This window comes from Serinus canaria, chromosome 25 (genome assembly GCF_022539315.1).
Source record: "Serinus canaria isolate serCan28SL12 chromosome 25, serCan2020, whole genome shotgun sequence".
NCBI lineage: Eukaryota > Metazoa > Chordata > Aves > Passeriformes > Fringillidae > Serinus > Serinus canaria.
In genome coordinates, this window is record NC_066338.1 from 14601599 (window position 1) to 14626370 (window position 24772).

Below are 24772 nucleotides of genomic sequence, written 5' to 3' on the forward strand. Positions count from 1 at the left end.
CACGCACCCCCGCCTGCATGCGAGCTGCGGGGGCTCTGCCGGCGGCCCCTTCCCTCCCCCCCGGCGCTTTCCAGGGCGTTGGCTGCGGCTTCCGTCGGTCTGTGTGTGGCACCGGGCACCGTCACGAGGCCGCCGCCGCTCCGGGATGGCTCCGCTCCCGCGCTGGGAATCCACCGCCGAGCCCGCGGCCGGTGCGATCCGCGGCGGCCGCTGCCGGTGCCGGTGCCAGATAAGGCGGGCAGGGCACCTTGGCCGGGCCGGAGCCCCCGCCGGGGAGGACACCGGGGGTGGGCCGCTGTCCCTGGCACGGGTCCAGCCCGAAGGACACCCCCAAGGTCGCACCTGCCGGGGCCCATCACGGCGCCGCGACCGCCCAGCGCTCGGAGCTCCCGGGGGGCTCCGGCAGCATCGGCTGCGCTGGGCGGTGCTGGGGGCCCCGGTCCTGCCGTCCCGCGGGGCTTCGGGGGTGCTCCCGGTGCCCCCGGGGCTGCCCTGTACCCCCGGTGGTGCCCTCTGCTCCCGGTGGTGGGCTGTGCCCCCGGTCGGCTGCGCCACGCCAGGGCAGGGGCTTTGGTTTAGAGCGCTGATCGTGAAACCCTTTTAGGGGAGAGAGGGGCGCTGCCCGGTGCCCACAAAGGGGCTGCCCGGTGTCCGTGGTGGGTTTCTCGGTGCCCACAAAGGGGCTGCCCGGTGCCCGCGGGGGACTGCCCGGTACCCACAAGAGGCTTCCCGGTGCCCATGAAGAAGCTACCCAGTGCCCACGAAGGGGCTACCCGGGTTCCACGAAAGGGCTGCCCGCAGGGGACTGCCCGGTGCCCGCGGTGGGTTTCCCGGTGCCCACAAAGGGGATTCCCGGTGCCCATAAAAGGGCTGCCCGGTGCCCACGGTGGGTTTCCCGGTGCCCACAAAGGGGATTCCCGGTGCCCATAAAAGGGCTGCCCGGTGCCCACCGTGCGTTTCCCGGTGCCCGCAAAGGGGCTGCCCGGTGCCCACGAGGGGCTTTACCATCTGCCCTCGTGGCACAGTGCCAAGGCAGGTGTTTTCGGGGATCCGAAAAACTCAACCGGAACACCTGTCCGGGTCTGCATGCCCATGCCCGCGGGGCTGGGAGGCAGAGGGCTGGAGGGCAGAAGGCTGGGGAAGCTCGGGCTTGGCAGCCTGGTGGCGGCGCCGGCTGGTTTTGGCAGCAGGATGCCGCTGTTTGTTTGGCTCCGCTCCGGTTTCCAAGGCTGCCAGAGAGACGTGGCGGCAGTGGGCGGGTGGGGGCCCCAGAGGTTTGGGAACCCCCCCCCGTGTCCCCCTTTCCGCTCCACTCAGCTTTTCCACCGCGCTGGCGGCTCTGGCTGTGCCAGGCCGGGAGCGTTGTTGGATGTTGCTTCTGGCCGCAGCAGTGACTCACCAGCCTCGAGGGGCCGTGGTTGGCAACCACCGGCATCCCCGGCGCGGCCCCCCCCGACACGGCCTCCGCCTCCCGGCATTGCCTCTGGCGGCCATGGGGAAGCTCTTCCCGCCGCTGTCCCACGTCCTCCCCGGTGCAGCCGTGGGAAGCGTCCCGGAGCCGTGGGAAGCGTGGCGGAGCCCTGGCAGCGTGCGGGAAGCGTGGCGGGCGTGGCGGGCGCATCCCACGGGACACGTGTCCCGTTCCAGGCGGTGTTCCCCGTTTGCAGGCTGCTATCGTCCCGGTTCGGCCCCCCCCCGCCCCCCCTGCTCCTTATCTCCGAGGCACAGATGCGACACTGCCGCTGCCGTGGGGCTGCGCCGTGGCTCGGCACCGTGCCATGCCGTGCCGTGCCGTGCCGTGCCGTGCCCAGCCCCCACTCCTGGGCCTTGCTTCTGGCCTGGTTCATCCTGGCCGGCTTGTGCCATGTTGGGTTTTAACGCTAGACCCCCAACCAAGCTCCCCGAGACCCCCCACCAAGACCCCCGCCCTCCCAGCAGCCGGGATGTGACTTGCTCCCCCAGCCCCCTCAGTGCCCAGGGTGCTGGCACGGGCTGCAGCCGACCTCAAACCACTCCAGTGCCTCCCTGAGCGGGGGTCCTGTGCCATGCCATGCCATGCCATGCCATGCCATGCCATGCCATGCCATGCCATGCCTGTGCCCATGCCCGGTGGTTCCAGCCCCTCCAGCCGTGTGCCAGCTGCTCGCTGCGCTCTGCCCACAGCCCTGCGGGGCTGGGGGGTCCCAGCAGAGTGGCCGGGGCTGGGCACGGCGCTGCCCAGGAGCAGGAGGAGCCGGGCTGGCGGAGGCCGTGGGCTGTGTGAGTCACTGGCCGCGCTCTGGCCGCGCTCCGGGCGCGGATTCCGCTACACTCCCACCAGACGCGGCCGGACGCCGAGCGGGGCGGGGGGCGCCGGGCCGGGACGCGCGATGGGCTTCTCGCTCTGCTGCTGTTGCTGCTGCGGGCCTGGAGAAGGTGACCTGCGGGCCGGGGGGGTTGGGGGCATCGGGATGCCGTGGCATCCCCCAGGACCCCCGTCCCAGTCCCAGGCCCCTTCCCAGCACAAACAGGTCCGGCCCTGCGGTGCTGCCGGGCTCGTCCCACCGCGGGGTGGGGGCACAGGGGGTCCCGGCAGCTTGGGGGGCGCAGGCGGGGTAAACCCCCCCGGAAAAACACGGTGAGGGCTGCCCTTGGCACAGGGAGCCCTGCGGGGAGAGGAAGCCGGGAGGAATGGGTGCTGGAGTCAGTGGTTCGTGCTCAGGGGGGCACAAGTTGCCCCCATCCCCTGGAGCTCTGTGTGTGGGGAGGGGTCGGGACGCGGGTGCTGGAGGTGCCGGGGTGCGCCGTGACTGCGGTACCGGGTGGTCCTGGGGGCTCCGGGCGGGGGGAAAGGGGAGAGGCCGAGTGCGGGGTGCAGGGTCCCAGCACGGGGGTCCTGAGTGCGGGAGGGGGTGTCCCGTCCGGACATCGCCCCGGGGTGTGGGATGGAGTTTCCCCCGGCTTGCAGGGACGGGGTGTTCCCCCCGGTTCCCTCCGGTTTCCCCGGGTGCTGCGGGCGGTGGCGCAGCCGGGCCCGCTGAGGGGAGGGCGGGGCAGAGTGGGGCGGGTCCCGCCCGTTTCCCCCCCCCCCCACCCCGTCCCGCCCGTCCCGTCCGCCCGGTGCCGCTGGTCGGTCCCGGCCGTGGGTCCGTCCGTCTGTCGGCGGATGGTGGGTCCCGTCCAGTCCCGTCCGGTGGAGCGGCGCGGCCATGTCTGGTCCCGGTGGGGACTGGCTGAGCGGCGGCTCCGGGCCCGAGCGGCGGCGGTACCTGAGCGCCCGGCTCTGCTGCACCGGTGACCGAGGGGAGCGGGACCGGGGGGGCGCGGGGCAGCGAGGGGGGGGGTCCCGGGAAGGGAGGGGAGCGCGGGGGGGGTGCGGGAGCGGGGGTGCGGGAGCGGCGGGACGGGGGGACCCGGGAGGGCGGGGGGACACGGGGAAGGGCGGGGAGTGCGCGGATCCCCCCCCCTCCCCTCGGGCAACGCCCCCTCTGTGACCCCGCCCTGAGGCCGGGCTGGGCTGCGCTGAGTTTGGGGCGGGCTCTGCCCGGAAAGGGTGATTGTGTAAATGTGTGTTTTTGTGTGTGTGTGCCTGTGTCTGTGTGTCTGTCTGTGTGTCCGTGTCTGTGTGTACATGTCTGTGTGTGTGAGCACACGTGTCTGTGCCTGTGCACACGTGTGTGAGAGCATGTGCACACCTGTGCGGGCTGCTGCAGGTGTGTCTCAGCATGCGCGTGTGTGTGCGCGTGTGTACGCACGGTGTCCTGGTGTGTGTGTACAAATATGTCACAGGCAGTGGCACACGCATGTATTGTGTGTGTGTGTGTCTGTGTGTGTGAACATGGGTGTCCTGGTGTGTGTGTACAGATGTGTCACACACAATGTCACACAGATGTGTTCTGTGTGTGTGTGTGTGTGTGTGTGTGTGTGTGTGTACAATGTGTCACACACAGTGTCACACAGATGTGTTCTCTGTGTGTGTGTGTGTGTACAATGTGTCACACAGTGTCACACAGATGTGTTCTCTGTGTGTGTGTGTGTGTACAAATGTGTCACACACAGTGTCACACAGATGTGTTCTCTCTGTGTGTGTGTGTGTACAATGTGTCACACACAATGTCACACAGATGTGTTCTCTCTCTGTGTGTGTACAATGTGTCACACACAATGTCACACAGATGTGGTGTGTGTGTACAATGTGTCACACACAGTGTCACACAGATGTGTTCTCTGTGTCTGTGTGTGTACAAATGTGTCACACACAGTGTCACACAGATGTGTTCTCTCTGTGTGTGTACGTGTCACACACAATGTCACACAGATGTGGTGTGTGTGTACAATGTGTCACACACAGTGTCACACAGATGTGTTCTCGTGTGTGTGTGTACAAATGTGTCACGCACAGTGTCACACAGATGTGTTCTCTGTGTGTGTGTACAAATGTGTCACACACAGTGTCACACAGATGTGTTCTCTGTGTGTGTGTGTGTACAAATGTGTCACCCACAGTGTCACACAGATGTGTTCTCTGTGTGTGTGTGTGTGTGTGTACAAATGTGTCACACACAGTGTCACACAGATGTGTTCTCTGTGTGTGTGTGTGTGTACAAATGTGTCACACACAGTGTCACACAGATGTGTTCTCTGTGTGTGCACACGAGTGTCCTGGTGTGTGTGTGTGTACAATGTGTCACACACAGTGTCACACAGATGTGTTCTCTGTGTGTGTGTGTGTACAATGTGTCACACACAGTGTCACACAGATGTGTTCTCTGTGTCTGTGTGTCCCTGCACACCCACAAGTGTCCGTGTCTGCACCGGTGTGCTCCCCCGTGTGCGTGTGCCGGTGTCTGTCTGTGTGTCCATGTGCCCGTGTGTCTGTGTGTCTGTCTGTGTGTGCACGTCGTGTGTCTGTGTGTCTGTCTTCGTGTCTGTGTGTCTGTGTGTCTGTGTGTCTGTCTGTGTGTGCACGTCGTGTGTCTGTGTGTCTTCGTGTCTGTGTGTCTGTGTGTCTGTGTGTCTGTATGTGTGTGCATGCTGTGTGTCTGTGTGTCCATGTGTGTGTGTCTGTGTGTCTGTGTGTCTGTCTGTGTGTGCACGGCGTGTGTCTGTGTGTCCATGTGTCTGTATGTCCATGTGTGTCTGTGTGTCCATGGATCTGTGTGTCTGTGTGTGCATGCCGTGTGTCTGTGTCTGTCTGTGTGTCTGTCTGTGTTTGTGTGTCCGTGTGTGCATGCCGTGTGTCTGAGCATCCATGCCGTGTGTCTGTGTGTCTGTGTGTCTGTGCATGACGTGTGTCTGTGTGTCTGTGTGTCTGTGTGTCTGTGTGTCTGTGTGTCTGTCTGTGTGTGCACGGTGTGTGTCTGTGTGTCCATGTGTCTGTATGTCCATGTGTGTCTGTGTGTCCATGGGTCTGGGTGTCTGTGTGTCCGTGTGTGCATGCCGTGTGTCTGTGTGTCTGTGTGTCTGTGTGTCTGTGTGTCTGTGTGTGTGTGCACGGTGTGTGTCTACGTGTCCATGTGTCTGTGTGTCCATGTGTCTGTGTGTCCATGTGTCTGTATGTCCATGTGTGTCTGTGTCTGTGTCTATGTGTGCATGCCGTGTGTCCGTGTGTCCGTGTGTCTGTGTGTCTGTGTGTCTGTGTGTGCCTGCCATGTGTCTGTGTGTCTGTGTCTGTCTGTGTCTGTGTGTCTGTGTGTTCATACCCTGTGTCTGGGTCTGTGTGTCCATGTGTGCATGCCATGTGTCTGTGTGTCTGTGTGTGCCTGCCGTGTGTCTGTGTGTCTGTGTCTGTCTGTGTCTGTGTGTCTGTGTGTTCATACCCTGTGTCTGGGTCTGTGTGTCCATGTGTGCATGCCATGTGTCTGTGTGTCTGTGTGTGCCTGCCGTGTGTCTGTGTGTCTGTGAGTCCCTGTGTGTCTGTCTGTCCGTGTGTGCACGCCGTGTGCCTGCCCCAGCTCATCTCCCGGTGCCCACCCACCCTGCCATGCTCCCTCAGTGCCCCGTGTGCCCATCCTGCCCTGGCAGGTCCCCCTGTGTGTGTCACCACGGGGACCCCCTGCTGCTGACCCCCTCCCAGTGTTGTCCCCCCGCCCCTGGGCCCTGACACCCCCCTGGTGCCAATCCCTGCCCAGTGCTGACCCCCTCAGACCCCGGCATGCCTCCTGGCACTCCCTGGCATGGAGCTCGAGGTCTCCCCCAGCCCCGGTGCTCTTCTGCCGCATTGTCCCGGCCTGGTGCGTGGCAGTGTCACCCGGGTGTCACCACGGCGGCGCCGGCTTCAGCCCCGGTGGCGACAGCTCCCGTTCCGTGCCCACGGGTGCCGCAGGGTGCTGGTGCCCGGCGCGGTGTCGAGGTGGGGGCGGCTCGGCGGCTCCCGGGGGTTCCCCCGGAGCCCCGAGGGTGGGAGACGCCGTGGGAGGGAGCCGGGCCGGCCCGGTGGCGTCGGTACCCGCGGGCGAGACTGAAGCGCTCCTGCCCGGCCGGCCCGGCTGGCCCGGGAGCCGCCGGAGCCGGGAGCTGCCAGGGCCGGGAGCCGGGCACCGCCTGCCCCGGGAGCCGCCGGGGACGGTGCCAGGAGCCGCCCCGTCAGGTCTTCAAAGCGCCCGCTCTGACGCCGCCGCCGCGTCCTCCCGGCCGGTACCTGGCGGTGCCGGGGGGTGCCGGTGCCGGGGGGTGCCGGTGCTGGGGGTGCCGGTTCTGGGGGTGCAGGTGCCGGGGGGTGCCGGTGCCGGGGGGTGCCGGTGCTGGGGGTGCCGGTTCTGGGGGTGCCGTTCCGCCCCTCACCCCGCAGCGATCCTGTCGGAGCCCAGGAAATTCCTCTGGCTGTCCTGAAGGTCTCCGAGCCCCCTGTCAGGGTCCCGAGCCCTGCAGGGCAGCCAGAGGAATTTCCTGGGTTCCGACACCATCCCAGGCTCTCGGTCTCGGCTCAGAACCCGCCGGCCCCGGTGCCAAGGTTCGGCCCGTGTGAGCGCGGCGCCAGAGCGCAGCGGTGCCAGCCTTGTGACCGCCCTGGCAGTGTCACCGCCCTGTCCCTCTCTCTCTGCTCCGGTGGCACCTTCGGCCGTGTCGCGGTAGCCGCGGCTCCGGGGTGTCCCTGCCTCCCCCGACGTGCGTCAGCAGGGCTCCCACCGCGCTCCGGGCGCCAGATGTGCCTGTGCCAGATGTGCCTGTGCCAGATGTGCCTGTGCCAGATGCGCTCTCGGCGGAAAAATGTGCGTGCCGGGGCCGGGCCCGGGCCGGTGCCGCCCGCATTCCGCGGCGGCCGCGCTGGCTCCGTCCCAGCGGGCATCGGCCCGGCCGCGGCTGCCGCTCCCTGACGGGCCCCAGCTCCCGCACGGTGTCACGGGTGGGTGTCGGGCTGCGTGTCGCGGGTGGGCGGCGGCCGGCGGGGCTCCCCGGGGCGCCGTCGGTGCGCAGTTGGACCGTGAGTCAGAGCAGGACGAGGCCACGGCCCCGCGGCCTTTAGACTCCACACCGGGGGCGGGCAGTGCCCGCCGCTGCAGAACGGGGTGCAGACATGGATATTGGGGGGCAGACATGGATATTGGGGTGCAGACATGGATAATAGGGTGCAGACATGGGTATTGGGGTGTAAATATGGATTTTGGGGTGTAGATATGGATATTGAGGTGCAGACACGGGTTTTGGGGTGCAGACACGGATTTTGGGGTGCAGACACGGGTGTTGGGGTGCAGACACGGATTTTGGGGTACAGACACGGGTGTTGGGGTGCAGACATGGATATTGGGGTGCAGACATGGATTTTGGGGTGCAGACATGTCTGTTGGGGTGCAGACATGGGTATTGGTGTGCAGACATGGATACTGGAGTGCAGACATGGATATTGGGGTGCAGATATGGGTGTTGGGGTGCAGACATGGATACTGGAGTGTAGATATGGATATTGGGGGGCAAACATGGATACTGGAGTGTAGACATGGATATTGGGGGGCAAACATGGATACTGGGGTGCAGATATGGATATTGGGGGGCAGATATGGATATTGGGGGCAGACATGGAAACTGGAGTGCAGACATAGATTTTGGGGTGTAGATATGGAGGTTGGGGTGAAGACCTGGATTTTGGGGTGCAGACATGGATTTTGGGGTGTAGATATGGAGGTTGGGGTGAAGACCTGGATTTTGGGGTGCAGACATGGATTTTGGGGTGTAGATATGGAGGTTGGGGTGAAGACCTGGATTTTGGGGTGCAGACATGGATTTTGGGGTGTAGATATGGATACTGGGGTGCAGTCATGGATTTTGGGATGCAGACATGGATATTGGGGTGTAGATATGGATACTGGGGTGAAGTCATGGATTTTGGGGTGCAGACAGTGATTTTGAGGTGCAGACATGGATATTGGGTTGCAGACATGGATTTTGAGGTGCAGACCTGGATATTGGGGTGCAGATATGGATAATGGGGTGCAGACACGGGTATTGGGGTGCAGGAAGTGGGCCTTGTGCCCCTGACGTGTGTGTAGGGGTGCAGACCTGGGTATTGGGGTGTTGGCTATGCCAGGCTGGCAGCGCCCAGGGCACCCACAGCTGCACTTTCCCCAGCAGCTGCCACCACCCCTGCCGTGGATGACGTGGGTGACGTCGGTGACGTTGGTGACATGGGTGCCGCCGTGGGCAGGACTGGCACCTCCGTGTCACCCCAAGGGGCTGGGGATTCTCAGCCACCCTGGGGGTCCCCAGGGAGGGACATCCCGGGGGGTGCAGCACCCACTGAGGCACAAGCCCTGAACGTACCCTGTGGTCCCCTCAGCTGACGCTGTCACCCATTGGGGCAGGGTGGGGGGCAATGAACCCCTGGGGAGGGGGGATTCCTACACTGCTGGCAATGCCCCCACCCCATGTGAGGGCCCATGGGTGCTGTGGGGCACAGGGCAGGGTGTGGGGTGCTGTCCTGGGGGGCTGGTGGGTGCAGGGGGACACCCCGGGGGAGTCTGTGGGGCTCTGTCCCCCATCCTGGGGTTCCTCCAGCCCAGGGGGTTGCGACCCTGAACCCCTCGAGAGGGGTCCCAGGGATCTGAGCCCCTCAAATGTGGGACCTGGGGCTGGGGTTGGTGAACATGAGGGCTTGAGCCCCAGGTGGGGGGAGCAGGGGTTCTACAGCTCCAGGGCATGTGCTGGGGGTTCTGGGGTGGTCCCTGGGCTGTGGGACTGGGTGGTGCCAAACCCCCACAGGGACTGAAGGTGCCATCTGGGGCTGGGGAGCTCCTGACCATGGGGCCAGTGGGGCTCTGGGGACCCTCTGTGAGGGGCAAGGAGGGTCTTGACCTGGAAACCTGGGGGACCTGAGGCTCCAGAGCTTGGAAACCTGTTGGAGCTGAGGTGTGGTGACCGAGGGTCCAACAGCTCCAGGCTGTGGGTCCCACCCCCCACAGACTTGTGCTCCTGAGGGTTCCAAGTCCCTGAGGTGTGGGGCAGGGGGTCTGGCCGCCCTGGGTGAGGGGTGAAGGGTTTCTGAGCCCCCCGATCTTCAGGAACGAGGGTCTCACTCCCCACGCTTGCAGATCCGGGGGTCTCTGGCCCCGTGTGTGGGGCTGGCGGTGCCGGTTCCCCGTGGAGCGTTTCGTGGCTGCTCCGTGGGTCCCATCCCGCCTGCAGCCGCAGGGAGGGAAGGGTTAAAGCTCAGGAGTTTCCTGTGGGCAGGGTCGGGGCGTGGGGCGTGGGGCGGGGGGGAGAGAGCCCCGTCTCCTCCCCGGGCCGCCCCACTCGCGGCGGGACCGGCGTCGGAGCGGGAAGGGAGAGCAGCTGTGTCGGGGCTCAGCATGTCCCGGCCGCGCCGCAGCTCGGAGGAGGCTCCGTCCGTGGCCGCCCGAACGGGCTCCGAGGACAACCTGTACCTGGCCGTGCTGCGGGCGGCCGAGGGCCGCAAAGGTACCGAGCCTGGGGGGGCCTGGAGGGCCGCCCCCCATCGCATCCCCACCCGGGGCGGTGCCCCCCAGGGCAGGCTGCCGGGCAGACCCCCACACCAGCCCGGGGTCCCTGGGGGACACCCCCATGCTGGGTCCGTGTTCCCGGGGCTGTGAGCCCCCAGGCAGGCCGTGAGGCCACCCCCCCACCAGAGCGGTGTCCCCCATGCCGGGGCGGTGTCCCCAGGTCGGTGTAGCCAGGTCGGGCTGTGGGGCAGACCCCCGCTCCGGGGGATATCTCCGGCCGGGCTGTGGGGCAGACCCCCGCGCTGGGGCGGTGTCTGCGGGGCGGGCTGTGGGGCAGAGCGCTGCAGACCCCCCGCCGCCGCCCAGCTCCATCCCCGGTGCCCTCGCTCGCTTCCTGCCACGCCCTGCCCGGCCGCCCCGGCCTGGCCACGGCTCTCCTTGTGCCGCCGCCGGGGGGTGGGCGCCGCTCCGGGGACCCCTTGGGTGTCAACATTGTGGGCGCGGGTGCCGGGGGATGGTGTCGGTGCCCCCCGCTCGGCGCGCACGGTGCCCCACGTTTCCTTCCTTCCTTCCTTCCTTTCGTACCGTGGCCACTCCTGGCCCGGCACGCCCTGGCTGTGCCGCTGAGCGCCCGCGGGGCGATCCGGGCTGTGCAGCACCCCGGGGTGCTCTGCCGGCGGGGAGCGCTGGCGCTGGGTGCCGCGTGGGCAGATCCCGGCACGCTGCAGCGGGACAAGACCCAGCACGCAGCGCCCGGCACGCCACGGCGAGGGCAGGGGGGGCGGTGCGGCTGTCGAGGCACCGGTGGCATCGGGCCCCGTGTGAACGGGGTGTCACTTGTGGCCTCCGACCCCTCTTGGGCATCGGGCTGGGCTTGGCGCTGGCGGTGACATTGGGGACGCAGGGGATAGGAGAACGGGTGCTGGGGGGTTAGCGGGGTGCTGGGGGGTTGAGGGGGTGCTGTGGGGTGGGTCCTGTGCCATCCCGGGTGCCCATCCCAGTGCGTCACCATTCCCATGCCATCCCCTAATGACAGGGCAGCGGTCAGGGAGCGCCGTGACTCACCACAGCCCTGACTGGCCCTGTGCCCACAGAGAAGGGTGTCCTGGGCATGTGGGGGTGTCCTGGGGTGTCCCAGGGCTCTGGCTGTGCAGAGGGTGTGTGGGCACATCTTGATTTCATACAAGTCCCACCAGGGCTCTGCCTGTGGGGCTGGAACGGTGCCAGGGTGGTGCCAGGACAAGAACCCCATGGCCCCGTGTCTCTGCCCTACCCAAACCTCTCGCTGAGCCCACGGCAGGGCTGGGGCTCCTCACAGCAGGGCAGAGGGCTCAGGGTTGGGTGGGCACCCCCAGCAGCCACAGAGGCACAGAGTATTCAGAGATGAAAGGAGCTCCACAAGGATCACCAAGTCCAACTCTTAATTTGCCCGTCCCGGGGTTGAACCTGCAACCTTGGCGTTGTTAGCACCACGCTCTGGCCAGCTGATCTAATCTCAGTGCTCACTTTGAGGCGCTGGTGGGTGCTGACATGGTGCTGGCACGGTGCTGGCACGCCGGGGCCGGTCCCCGTTAGCTGTTTCCTCTCCCCACACCCCCATGAGTCACCGTGGTTCCCCAGAGCCGTTGGCTCATCGTTTCCTGCGCCAGCCGTGCCCTGCGGTGCCACCGGCGGGGCCTGGTTTTTTGGCTGTGCCCAGACCCTGCTGCCGCTGGCTCACCTGTGCCTCTCCTCTCTTGCAGATGAGCGAGATCGTGTCCAGAAGAAAACCTTCACCAAATGGGTCAACAAGCACCTTATCAAGGTATGGGCACCGCCAGTCCAGCGGGCACCACTGCCCCAGCTGTCCCCTGCCCCAAAGCACCCCCAGCCACATCCCCATGGGCTCCTAAGGCTGAGGACGTGGCCATGGAGGGTCCCTGGTGCCAGTGCTGGTGCTCCTGTGCCACACGTCTGGCCAAGGCCTCTCAGCTGCCTCCATGGTGAGGGTCTGCCCTCCAGGTGGGATCTGCCCTCCTGCTGCCCTCCCTCTATGCCAGGAGGTGCCCTTGGCACCTGGGGATGTGTCCTGTGCTCTGACGCCCTCAGCCCTGTCCCACCCCTCCAGTCCCCATTCCCTGCCACAGGCAGAGCCCCCCCCTTGGTGCCCGTCACGCCCTGGCACATGGCCCAGCCCCCTCCCCCCAATGTGTCTCCACGTGTCCCTGACCCTGCAGTGCCATCGTGGTGCCACCACGCTCTGCCCATCCTGGGTCCCCTCTCAGCTCTCTCCTAACTGCTCTCTTCTCTCTGCCCTGCGCAGCACTGGCGACCAGAGGTAGGTCCTTCCTCTCTCTCTGTCCATCCCACTGCGCTCTTCCTCTTTGCACACCCTCCTTTGCCCCAGGGCTGCCACTGTGGTAGGCAGTGGGTGCCACCCCTTCACGGTGGGTCTCTGCATGCCAGAGCGATGCCAGAGTGATGCCAGAGTGATGCCAGATCCATCCTGGCACAGGGGGAGCCGCTGTGTGTGTCTGGGGGGGGGGGGTTTGTGGCACTGGGGACACCAGCTGCACTTGGGGCTGTGTGTGTGAGCACCCACTGCACTGGGGGGGTCACCGGGCACCCACCTGGGTGTTGGCTGGCAGGGATGGGGGTGCTCAGCCACCCCCAATCCCCCTGGCAGGGGTGGGGGGTGCTCAGCTGCCCTCAGTACCCCTAGCAGGGGTGGGGGGGGTGCTCAGCTGCTCTCAGTGCCCCTGGCAGGGGTGGGGGGTGCTCGGCTGCCCTCAGTGCCCCTGGCAGGGGTGGGGGGTGCTCAGCTGCCCTCAGTGCCCCTGGCAGGGCTGGGGGGGCTGCTCAGCTGCCCCCTGTGCCCCTCTGACACCGTCGCTGTCCCCACAGGCGCAGCGCCATGTCAACGACCTGTACGAGGACCTGCGGGACGGGCACAACCTCATCTCGCTGCTGGAGGTGCTGTCGGGTGACACGCTGGTAGGTGCCACTCTGCCCTGCCCCGCGCTGTCCCCCAGTCCCCGCCAGGCGCCGGCACCCCTCCGCCGGCTCTCCTCGTCCTCATCCTCGTCCTCATCCTCATCCTCGCTGCCTGCCTCTGTCCCCTCTCTTCCTGCTTGGCCGTCGGTCCGTCCCGGTGCCCCCGGAGTGCCCGCGCCCCCCGCCCCCCGCCTCTAACCTGTCTTTGCTTTGGTGCCCTCTCTGCTTCCTGGCGCCGGCCCCCGGCCCACCGCCGCCTTTGCCTCCTCCTCCTCCTTCCTCTCTCTGCTCCTCTCCGCTCGGCTCGGCTCGGCTCGGCTCGGCCGGGGCAGCCCCGGGAGCGCGACGTCCTGCGGACCTTGCGGTTGGTGAGTGGTTCAGCCGTCAGCTCTGGGCACGGCCCCGCACGGCCACCGGCGGCACCAGCGCTGTGACAGCGGCACGGAGCGGTGCCCAGCATGTCCCAGGACGGTCTGCATGCCATGTGCCTCGTGCCGTGCCCGTCCCGGTGCCGCCCTCGTGCTCTCTGCTGCATGCTTTGCCCGTCCTGGTGCCCCCCCGATGCCCAGAGCTGTGGGGGTGGGTTTCCCTGGGGCAGAACTCGGCGATAGCAGCAAGAGAGAAAAGTCATCTTCCACCAGCAGCATCCCTGGGAGCCATCCCACCCTGCTGGGTGCCAGGCTGGAGCTGGACTCTGGCTCCTGGCACCGCAGCTGGATGTGCTGCTGGCTCTGTGGGGTGGCTGGCAAGGGGGGTGGCACGTGGGCACCGACTCCCGGAGTCTCACCCTAGGGCTGGCTCTGGCCCCAAGCAGCTGCGGGTCCATGGTGTCCCCTTTCTGTGGGACAGGAGTGACCCTGCTCCGTTCCTGAGTGTCACCAGGGGGTTCGTGGGGTCCCCAGCTCTCCCGGCAGCCAAAGCTGGGCTTAGCTGGTGGAATGTTGGCATTGCCGTGGGGCAGGACCCAGGGGACCCTGGACCTCGGGACCCACGGGTGTGGGGGGCTCACCCAGCTTGGCAGTTCCCGGTCCTGCTGAGGGGACACTGAAGCGTGCATGGCGAGGGACCACGGTGGCCACAGGGCCAGCAGCGCTGTCAGGGCCCTGGCGCGCTGGCACTGAGGCCAGTCCTGCCCGGGCAGTGGCTGCTGTGCCACCGGGGCCCTCGGCTCCCCTCGGGACGGCTCTGATGGTCCCGGGCGGGGCATGGGAACAGCCTGTGCCGCCGGGTTGGCGGGGGGAGCACGGGGAGCGTCCCCACCCCGGCAGGGGCAAAGTGCGAGGGCGGGTGCCATCGGCATGTGCGGCGCTGGGAGGGGCCGGATGGCGCCGCGGGTGCGGCGGCCGCGGTGGCAGGACGGTGTGGTGGCATCTCGGCGGGGCCGGGGGCGTGTCGTGGCGTCACCGGGAGGGGGGCTGCGGTGGCAGGACGCAGCAGGTCCAGCGTGGCCTCACTCACCGCCCTCCTCTCGTCTCCCCCAGCCCCGGGAGAAGGGCCGGATGCGCTTCCACAAGCTGCAGAATGTCCAGATTGCCCTCAACTACCTGAAGCATCGGCAGGTGAGAATGGGGAGGCACCCCCGGGATGCCGGTAACCCCCGGGGCTGTGCCGGGCTGCCCGTAACCCCCGGGGCTGTGCCTGAGCCGCGTGTGCCCCGTGCCGCAGGTGAAGCTGGTGAACATCCGGAACGATGACATCGCCGACGGCAACCCCAAACTGACTCTGGGGCTCATCTGGACCATCATCCTCCACTTCCAGGTGAGCCTGGCGGGGTGGGGAGGGGACAGTGGGACCGAGGGGCCAGGATTCTGTGGGGCTGGGGGCCTCCCCAGGCCAGTGTGGTCCCCAGTGGTGTGACTGGCAGCTGCCATGCGGCGGGTGTCACTGTGCCAGTGCCAGTTTCCAGATAACACCTGTGTCCTGGCAGATCTCAGACATCCAGGTGACGGGGCAGTCGGAGGACATGACAGCCAAGGAGAAGCTGCTGCTGTGGTCGCAGCGGATGGTGGAGGATTACCAGGGCCTCCGCTGCGACAACTTCACCACCAGCTGGCGGGACGGGCGCCTCTTCAACGCCATCATCCACCGGCACAGGTGGGTGCCGTGGTGGTGCCATGGTGGTGCCGTGTGTGTGATCCGCACCATGGGCAGGCGTGCGCCCATGGGATGGCCGTGCTGACCCCATGCTCACCAGGGTGGCCGTGCTGATCCTGTGCTCGTGGGGCATCTGTGGCTGTGCTCATGGGGTGGCTGTGCCTGTGCTCATGGGGCAGCCATGCTGATCCTGTATCCATGGGGTGGGTGTGCCAATCCTGTGCTCATGGGGCAGCCATGCTGATCCTGTATCCATGGGGTGGGTGTGCCAATCCTGTGCTCATGGGGCAGCTGATCCCATGCTCATGGGGCAGCTGTGCCTGTGCTCATGGGGTGACTCTGTCAATCCTGTGCTCGTGGGGCAGCCGTGCTGATCCTGTATCCATGGGGTGGGTGTGCTAATCCTGTGCTCATGGGGCAGCTCTGCCTGTGTGCATGGGGCAGCTGTGCCAATCCTGTGCTCATGGGGCAGCTGTGCTGATCCTGTGCTCTTGGGGCAGCTCTGCCTGTGCTCGTGGGGCAGCCGTGCTGATCCTGTGCTCATGGAACACCTGTGCTGATTCTGTGCTCATGGGGCAGCCGTGGCTGTGCTCATGGGGCAGCTGTGCCAATCCTGTGCTCTTGGGGCAGCTCTGCCTGTGCTCATGGGGTGGCTGTGCCGATCCTGTGCTCATGGGGTGGCTGTGCCAATCCTGTGCTCATGGGGCAGCTGATCCTGTGCTTATGGGGCAGCTCTGCCAATCCTGTGCTTATGGGGCAGCTCTGCCAATCCTGTGCTCATGGGGCAGCACTGCTGATCCTGTGCTCGTGGGGCAGCCGTGGCTGTGCTCATGGGGCAGCTCTGCCAATCCTGTGCTCATGGGGAAGCTATTCCTGTGCTCATGGGGCAGCTGTGCTGATCCTGTGTCCATGGGGTGGCTGTGCTGATCCTGTGCTCGTGGGGCAGCCGTGGCTGCGCTCATGGGGTGGCTGTGCCGATCCTGGGCTCATGGGGCAGCTGATCCTGTGCTTATGGGGCAGCTCTGCCAATCCTGTGCTCATGGGGCAGCTCTGCCAATCCTGTGCTCATGGGGCAGCTGTGCTGATCCTGTGTCCATGGGGTGGGTGTGCTGATCCTATGCTCGTGGGGCAGCCATGGCTGTGCTCATGGGGCAACTGTGCCAATCCTGTGCTCATGGGGTGACTCTGCTGATCCTCTGCTCATGGGGCAGCGCTGCTGATCCTGTGCTCATGGGGCAGCTCTGCCTGTGCTCATGGGGTGGGTGTGCCAGTCCTGTGGTCATGGGGTGGCTCTGTCAATCCTGTGCTCATGGGGCAGCTGTGCTGATCCTGTGCTCATGGGGTGACTCTGCTGATCCTCTGCTCATGGGGCAGCTCTGCCTGTGCTCATGGGGCAGCTGTGCTGATCCTGTGCTTATGGGGCCGCTGTGCTGATCCTGTGCTTATGGGGCAGCTCTGCCAATCCTGTGCTCGTGGGGCAGCTGTGCTGATCCTGTGCTCGTGGGGAAGCTGATCCTGTGCTCATGGGGCAGCTCTGCCTGTGCTCGTGGGGCAGCCATGCTGCTCCTCTTTGGGGCAAGGTGAGCACGTGCTCCTGACGAGTCCCGGCCCATCGGCCGTGCCGGCGGTGCCGTGCCCGCTGTTGGCGTGCCGGGGCGGTGGCAGGCAGGTCCCCACGGATCCTGCTGGGACCTCTGCGTGCCTTTAGGGAGAGCAAATATGTGCAGGCCTGTGCCAGATGGGGGGAGGCATCTGCGCTGTGCCATGTGCCAGCTGTGCCATGTCACAGCTGTGCCATGCTCTGCACCGCGGCACTGCCACCATGAGCTTGGCCCCACCATGGAGCCCCAAGGGGGGCCCAAGGTGTCAGCCCCACATGGGGTTGGGGTGTCAGCCCCACAGGGGACAGGGGTGCCAGCCCCACATGGGACAGGGGTGTCAGCCCCACATGGGATTGGAGTGCCAGCCCCACATGGGACAGGGGTGTCAGCTCCACTTGGGATTGGGGTGCCAGCCCCACATGGGACTGGGGTGTCAGCCCCACAGTGGGCAGGGGTGTCAGCCCCACAGGGGAGTGGGGCGCCAGCCCCACAGGGGACAGGGGTGCCAGCCCCACAGGGGACAGGGGTGCCAGCCCCACAGGGGACTGGGATGACAGCCCCACAGGGGACAGGGGGGGTCAGCTCCACACGGGACAGGAGTGCCAGCCCCACGTGGGACAGGCATGTCAGCCCCACAGGGTACAGGGGGGTCAGCCCCACATGGGACAGGGGCGTCAGCCCCACAGGGGACAGGGGTGTCAGCCCCACATGGGACAGGGGTGTCAGCCCCACAGGGGACTGGGGTGTCAGCCCCACATGGGACAGGAGTGTCAGCTCCACTTGGGATTGGGGTGCCAGCCCCACAGTGGGCTGGGGTATCAGCCCCACAGGGGAGTGGGGTGTCAGCCCCACAGGGGATGGGGATGCCAGCCCCACAGGGGGCAGGGGTGCCAGCCCCACAGTGGGCAGGGGTGTCAGCCCCACAGTGGGCAGGGGTGTCAGCCCCACAGGGGACAGGGGTGTCAGCCCCACATGGGATTGGGCTGTCAGCCCCACAGGAGACAGGGGTGTCAGCCCCATGCAAGGTTGGGGTTCCCAGTTCACAGGACATGGGTGCTCTGACTGTGCCAGGGCTCCCACTGGGCACTGTGTCCCCAACCCCTCCTGTCCCTGTGCTGGCTCTGGGGGTCTCCCCCACCACAGTGCCCCTGGTGTGGGGTGTGGGATGGCCTGGCAGGAGTACAGGCAGAGGAGGCAGGCCCCAGAAAGGGGGGACTTGCCCTCCTGGGGATTTTGGGGTCCCCACAGCCCCAGTGACCCCTGCTGCCCCCCACCCACAGGCCAATGCTGATCGACATGAGCCGGGTGTACCGCCAGAGCAACCTGGAGAACCTGGACCAGGCCTTCACCGTGGCCGAGCGGGATCTGGGCGTGACGCGGCTGCTGGACCCCGAAGGTACCGGCTGGGGTGACCTGGTGGGGAGGGGTCCCTCTGCAGCCCCCCCTCTCTCCCCACCTGACCCCCTCCCTCCCGCAGACGTGGACGTGGCACAGCCGGATGAGAAGTCCATCATCACCTACGTGTCCTCGCTGTACGACGCCATGCCGCGCGTGCCCGAGGTGCAGGACGGCGTCAAGGCCAACGTGAGTTTGGGGGGGTGGGGGGGGGGGGGGGCTCACCGCTGCTGCCACCCCCCCTGGCACGTCACAGCCAGCCCCACACGTGTCCCCCTGGCCAGGAGCTGCAGCTGCGCTGGCAGGAGTACTACGAGGTGGTGACGGGGCTGCTGCAGTGGAGCCGGCAGCACTCGGCGCTCTTCGAGGAGCGGCGCCTCCCTGCCAGCTACGAGGAGATCGAGGTGAGGCCAACGGGCACAGGAGCAGTGCCCATGCTGGCCTGGCATGGGCACGGGCATGGGCACAAAGACAGGGACAGGGACTGCCACAGGGGTGCCACTGGTAGCTGGGGCAGTGTGTGGCAGAATCCTGCTGTGGCCCCACTGTGGGTGGCTTATGCCCAGTGAGGGGTGCCAGCCCACCACAGCCCCACGGTGGGTGGCTCATGCCCAGTGAGGGGTGCCAGCCCACCACAGCCCCACCGTGGGTGGCTCATGCCCAGTGAGGGGTGCCAGCCCCACAGCCCCACCGTGGGTGGCTCATGCCAGTGAGGGTGCCAGCCCACCACAGCCCCACCGTGGGTGGCTCATGCCCAGTGAGGGGTGCCAGCCCCACGCCCCACCGTGGGTGGCTCATGCCCAGTGAGGGGTGCCAGCCACCACAGCCCCACCGTGGGTGGCTCATGCCCAGTGAGGGGTGCCAGCCCACCAGCAGCCCCACTGTGGGTGGCTCATGCCCAGTGAGGGGTGCCAGCCGGCCACAGCCCCACTGTGGGTGGCTCATGCCCAGTGAGGGGTGCCAGCCCACCACAGCCCCACCGTGGGTGGCTCATGCCCAGTGAGGGGTGCCAGCCCACCACAGCCCCACCGTGGGTGGCTCATGCCCAGTGAGGGGTGCCAGCCGACCTCAGCCCCACCGTGGGTGGCTCATGCCCAGTGAGGGGTGCCAGCCCACCACAGCCCCACCGTGGGTGGCTCATGCCCAGTGAGGGGTGCCAGCTGGCCAGCAGCCCCACCGTGGGTGGCTCATGCCCAGTGAGGGGTTGCCAGCCCACCACAGCCCCACTGTGGGTGGCTCATGCCCAGTGAGGGGTGCCAGCCCACCACAGCCCCACCGTGGGTGGCTCATGCCCAGTGAGGGGTGCCAGCCCACCACAGCCCCACCGTGGGTGGCTCATGCCCAGTGAGGGTGCCAGCCGCCAGCAGCCCCACGTGGGTGGCTCATGCCCAGTGAGGGGTGCCAGCCGGCCACAGCCCCACGTGGGTGGCTCATGCCCAGTGAGGGGTGCCAGCCAGCCAGCAGCCCCACCGTGGGTGGCTCATGCCCAGTGAGGGGTGCCAGCCCACCACAGCCCCACTGTGGGTGGCTCATGCCCAGTGAGGGGTGCCAGCCGGCCAGCAGCCCCACTGTGGGTGGCTCATGCCCAGTGAGGGGTGCCAGCCGCCACACAGCCCCACTGTGGGTGGCTCATGCCCAGTGAGGGGTGCCAGCCCACCACAGCCCCACCATGGGTAGCTCATGCCCAGTGAGGGGTGCCAGCCGGCCAGCAGCCCCACGGTGGGTGGCTCATGCCCAGTGAGGGGTGCCAGCCCACACAGCCCCACGGTGGGTGGCTCATGCCCAGTGAGGGGTGCCAGCCCACCACAGCCCCACTGTGGGTGGCTCATGCCCAGTGAGGGGTGCCAGCCCACCACAGCCCCACCGTGGGTGGCTCATGCCCAGTGAGGGGTGCCAGCCAGCCAGCAGCCCCACGGTGGGTGGCTCATGCCCAGTGAGGGGTGCCAGCCCACCACAGCCCCACTGTGGGTGGCTCATGCCCAGTGAGGGGTGCCAGCCGGCCAGCAGCCCCACGGTGGGTGGCTCATGCCCAGTGAGGGGTGCCAGCCCACACAGCCCCACCGTGGGTGGCTCATGCCCAGTGAGGGGTGCCAGCCCACCACAGCCCCACCGTGGGTAGCTCATACCCAGTGTGCCAGCTCCCACGGCAGCACAGTGCCAGCTGCGCCATGCCATGAGTCACCACGGGACCTGGGTGTGGCTGTGGCACTGAGCCCCCTCTGGTGCCAGTCTGGGGGTCTGCAGGGTTTGGGCACTCAGAGCCCTGACAGAGCCGGGTGTCCCTTGAGGGGGGTGCCCTGTGACTCACCCTGCCTGGCTGTGCCATGAGTCACCGCTGGCAAAGCCCCGCACGGCCACTTCCTTCCCGCCGGCCCTGCACTCATGGAAAATTGCAGGCTGGGCAGGGCGGATGCTTGGGGAGGGGGCAGCAGCAGCGGCTGGGGGTCCCCGCTCAGCTGCGCCCCCCACCCCCCCCTCCCGGCAGATCCTCTGGCGCCAGTTCCTCAAGTTCAAGGAGACGGAGCTGCCGGCTCGGGAGGCCGACAAGAACCGCTCCAAAGCCATCTTCCAGGCGCTGGAGGTACTGGGGAGGGGCTTGGAGGGGCTGTGGGGTGATCATCCTGGGTGCTCGGGGTCCCAAGGGGTGGGGGGTCTGAGGGGGAGACCCTGGGGATCTCGGGTCCTGAGGGGTGGGGGTCCCGGTGGCCAGGGGTCTCGAGAAGCTGGGGATGTGTCCCAAGGGGATGATGGTCCTGCAGGGTTGGGGGGGGCTCTGGGTGGGTCCTGAGAGGATGATGGTCCCAGGGTGCCGGGGGTCCCGGGGATGTCAGGGGTGTTGGTGGTGTGGGGTGGGTCCCAAGGGGGTGATGGTCCCAGGGTGTCAGGGGTCCCAGAATGTCAGGGGTCTTGGAGGTGTGGGGTGGGTCCCAGGGGGGTGATGGTCCTGGGGTGCGGGGGTCCCGGGGTGTCAGGGGTCTTGGGGTGAGGGGTCGGTCTCAAGGGGGTGATGGTTCCAGGGTGTCGGGGGTCCCGGGGTGTCAGGGGTCTTGGGGGTGAGGGTCGGTCTCAAGGGGGTGATGGTCCCAGGGTGCCGGGGGTCCCGGGGTGTCAGGGGTCTTGGAGGTGTGGAGTGGGTCCCAAGGGGGTGATGGTCCCAGGTGCTGGGGGTTCTGCGGTGTCAGAGGTCTTGGGGGTGAGGGGTGGGTCTCAAGGGGGTGATGGTTCCAGGGTGTCAGGGGTCCCGGGGTGTCAGGGGTCTTGGAGTGTGGAGTGGGTCCCAAGGGGTGATGGTCCCAGGTGCTGGGGTTCTGCGGTGTCAGAGGTCTTGGGGGTGAGGGGTGGGTCCTCAAGGGGGTGATGGTCCCAGGTGCTGGGGGTCCCGGGGTGTCAGAGGTCTTAGGGGTGTGGGGTGGGTCCCAAGGGGATGATGGTCCCAGGGTGCTGGGGATCCCGGGGTGTCAGGCGTCTGGGGGTGTGGGTCCCAAGGGGGTGATGGTCCCGGAGTGTGAGGGGTCTTAGGGGTGTGGGGTGGGTCCCAAGGGGATGATGGTCCCAGGGTGTCGGGCGTCCCAGTGTGTCAGGGGTCCTGGGGTGTCAGGGGTCTTGGGGGTGTGGGGTGGGTCCCAAGGGGATGATGGTGCCGGGGGTCCCGGGGTGTCAGGGGTCTTGGGGGTGTGGGGTGGGTCCCAAGGGGGTGATGGTCCCGGGATGTCGGGGGTCCCGGGGTGTCAGGGGTCTTTGGGGTGTGGGGTGGGTCCCAAGGGGATGATGGTCCGGGGGTGTCAGGGGTCCCTGTGTGTCGGGGGTCCCGGGGTGTCAGGGGTCTTGGGGGTGTGGAGTGGGTCTTAAGGGGGTGATGGTTCCAGGGTGCCGGGGGTCCTGGGGGTGTTGGGGGTCTTGGGCGTGTGGAGTGGGTCTCAAGGGGGTGATGGTCCCAGGGTGCTGGGGGTCCCAGGGTGCCGGGGGTCCCGCGGCAGTGCCCGGCACGCCCCTTGGGGCAGTGTGTGACACTCGGGGCGTGCAGGGCGCGGTGCAGTCGGGACAGCTGAAGGTGCCCCCCGGGTACCACCCGCTGGACGTGGAGAAGGAGTGGGGGCGGCTGCACGTGGCTGTGCTGGAGCGGGAGAAGCTGCTGCGGGCTGAGTTCGAGAGGCGAGTTCGGGACGGGGGGGAGAGTTCTGGGGGCCGGGCAGGGCCGCGTTGGCATCCACACCCCCCTCCCGGTGCCAAACCACGGGGCTGGGCCGGGGTGGGGTGTCCCGGGCCCCCCCGAGGGGGAACCACAGGGCTGTGAGTCACCGCTCCTGCTGGGAACGCTCTGTGGGCTGGAGCGCCGCACGGCACGGCACGGCACGGCACGGCAGCAGGGGGATGGGGGCAGGACTGGGGACAGTGGGGATGGGGGGGATTGGGAATGGGATGGGAGCAGGATCTGGATTGAAGTGGAATGGGATGTGGGGGATTGGGGTTGAGGTTGGAAGTGGGATGGGGAAAGGAAGATGGGGATTGGGAATGGGATGGTGGCAGGACCGGGATTGAAATGGAAGGGGATGCGGGGGATTGGGGTTGAGGTTGGAAGTGGGATGGGGATGACGAAAGGAAGATGGGGATGTGGGGGGATCGGGAATGGGATGGGGGCAGGATGGGGATTGAAACGGAAGGGGATGTGGAAGGATTGGGAATTGCATGGGGGCAGGTTGGGGATTGAAACAGAAGGGGATGCGGGGGATTGGGGTTGAGGTTGGAAGTGGGATGGGGATGAGGAAAGGAAGATAGGGATGTGTGGGGGGATCGGGAATGGGATGGGGGCAGGACGGGGATTGAAATGGAATGGGATGTGGGGGATTGGGGTTGAGGTTGGAAGTGGGATGGGGAAACGAAGATGGGGATGTGGGGGGATCGGGAGCGGGACAGGGAGCAGGATGCAGCTCGGGCCAGGACCCATCTGTGCTGACCGTGTCCCCCTCTGTGTGTCCCCGCCGTGTCCCCGCAGGCTGGAGCGGCTGCAGCGTGTGGTCACCAAGCTGCAGATGGAGTCAGGGCTCTGCGAGGAGCAGCTGAACCAGGCGGATGCTCTGCTGCAGGCAGTGAGTGCCGGTGGCAGCGGGGCGGGGGGGGGACCCACCCCGGCCATGCCCCACCCCGTGGCCTCACTGTCCCTCCCCCGCAGGACGTGCGGCTGCTGGCGGCCGGGAAGCCACCCCAGAAGGCGGCAGAGGTGGAGAGGGACCTGGACAAGGCGGATGCCATGATCCGGCTGCTCTTCAACGACGTCCAGACCCTCAAGGACGGGCGGCACCCCCAGGGCGAGCAGATGTACCGTCGGTACGGGCACCGTGGGCATCCCCACGGCCCTGTGCCCCCCAAAGCCCTCCACATCCTCCTCGTCCTCCCTCCCCACCAAAGCCCTTCGTGTCCCCCATGTCCCCTGTGTCCTCCATGCTGCCCATGCTCCCTGCACCCCCAGCCACTCCTATGCCCCCAAAACCCTGCAAAATTTCCTGTGACCCCAATGCCATCCATGTCCCCACACCCCCGCCACCACCATGTCCCCTATGCCCCCCCAAAACCCTGCAAACCCTCCTGTGACCCCCATGCCATCCATGTCCCCGCACCCCCAGCCACCCCCATGTCCCCTATGCCCCCCCAAAACCCTGCAAACCCTCCTGTGGACCCCATGCCCCCCATGTCCCCTGTACCCCTCAAAACTCCCATACTCTCTGCAGCCCTTGCACCCCCAAACCCCCCTGTGCACCCCAAAGCTCCTCATGCCCCCAAACCCTCTCATGTCCCCAAACTCCTCATGTTCCCTGCATCCCTTTACAATCCCTGTGCACCCCAAAGCTCCCCATGCCCCCAAAGCCTCCTGTGTCCCCAAACTCCCCGTGTTCCCTGCACCCCTTTACAACCCCTGTGCACCCCAAATCTCCCCGTGCCCCCAAAGCCTCCTGTGCCCCCAGACGCCTCATGTTCCTTGTGCACCCCAAACCCTCTCATGTCCCCAAAACCCCATGTTTGCTGCACTCTCCTGTGACCCCTGTGCACCCCAAATCTCCCCGTGTCCCCAAAGCCTCTCATGCCGTGTCCCAAAACTCCTCATGTTCCCTGCACCCCCTTACAAACCCTGTGCACCCCAAAATCTCCCGTGTCCTCAAACTCCCCATGCTTGCTGTACCCCTTTACAACCCCTGTGCACCCCAAAGCTCCTCATGCCCCCAAAGCCTCCTGTGTCCCCAGACTCCCCATGTTCACTGCACTCCCCAAAGCCTCCCGTGTCCCCAAACTCCTCATGGTCCCTGTACCCCCTTACAACCCCTGCGCACCCCAAAGCTCCTCGTGCCCCCAAACCCTCTCATGTTCCCAGACTCCCCATGTTCACTGCACCCCTTTACAATCCCTTTGCACCCCATAACCTCTCATGTCTCCAAACTTCCCATGCTTGCTGCACCCCCTTACAACCCCTGTGCACCCCAAATCTCCCCCTGCCCCCAAACCCTCTCATGTCCCCAAACTCCCCATCTTCCCTGCACCCCTTTACAACCTCTCTGCACCCCAAATCTCCCCGTGCCCCCAAAGCCTCCTGTGCCCCCCGACTTCCCATGTTCACTGCACCCCTTATAACCCCTGTGCATCCCAAAGCCTCCTGTGTCCTCAGATTCCCCAACCTCCCTGCACCGCTTTACAACCCCCTGTGCACCCCAAATCTCCCCGTGCCCCCAAAGCCTCCTGTGTCCCCAAACTCCTCCTGTTCCCTGCACACCCCAAAGCCTCCCGTGTCCCCAAACTCCTCATCTTCCCTGCACCCCCTTATAACCCCTGTGTACCCCAAAGCCTCTC

At 66.5% G+C, this 24772-nt stretch overlaps 1 protein-coding gene across 1 annotated transcript in view; it reads left to right on the forward strand.

Moving 5' to 3' along the window:
- The window catches only part of PLEC (plectin), a 74987-nt gene that overhangs the window by 3346 nt on the left and 46869 nt on the right, over positions 1–24772 (forward strand). The window contains 12 exon segments of the mRNA XM_050984870.1: positions 11615–11676; positions 12756–12845; positions 14327–14404; positions 14511–14603; positions 14773–14939; positions 17821–17936; positions 18018–18124; positions 18220–18339; positions 20421–20516; positions 21960–22087; positions 22929–23022; positions 23106–23630. Of these exon segments, the coding sequence (XP_050840827.1) occupies positions 11615–11676; positions 12756–12845; positions 14327–14404; positions 14511–14603; positions 14773–14939; positions 17821–17936; positions 18018–18124; positions 18220–18339; positions 20421–20516; positions 21960–22087; positions 22929–23022; positions 23106–23630 (1676 nt within the window).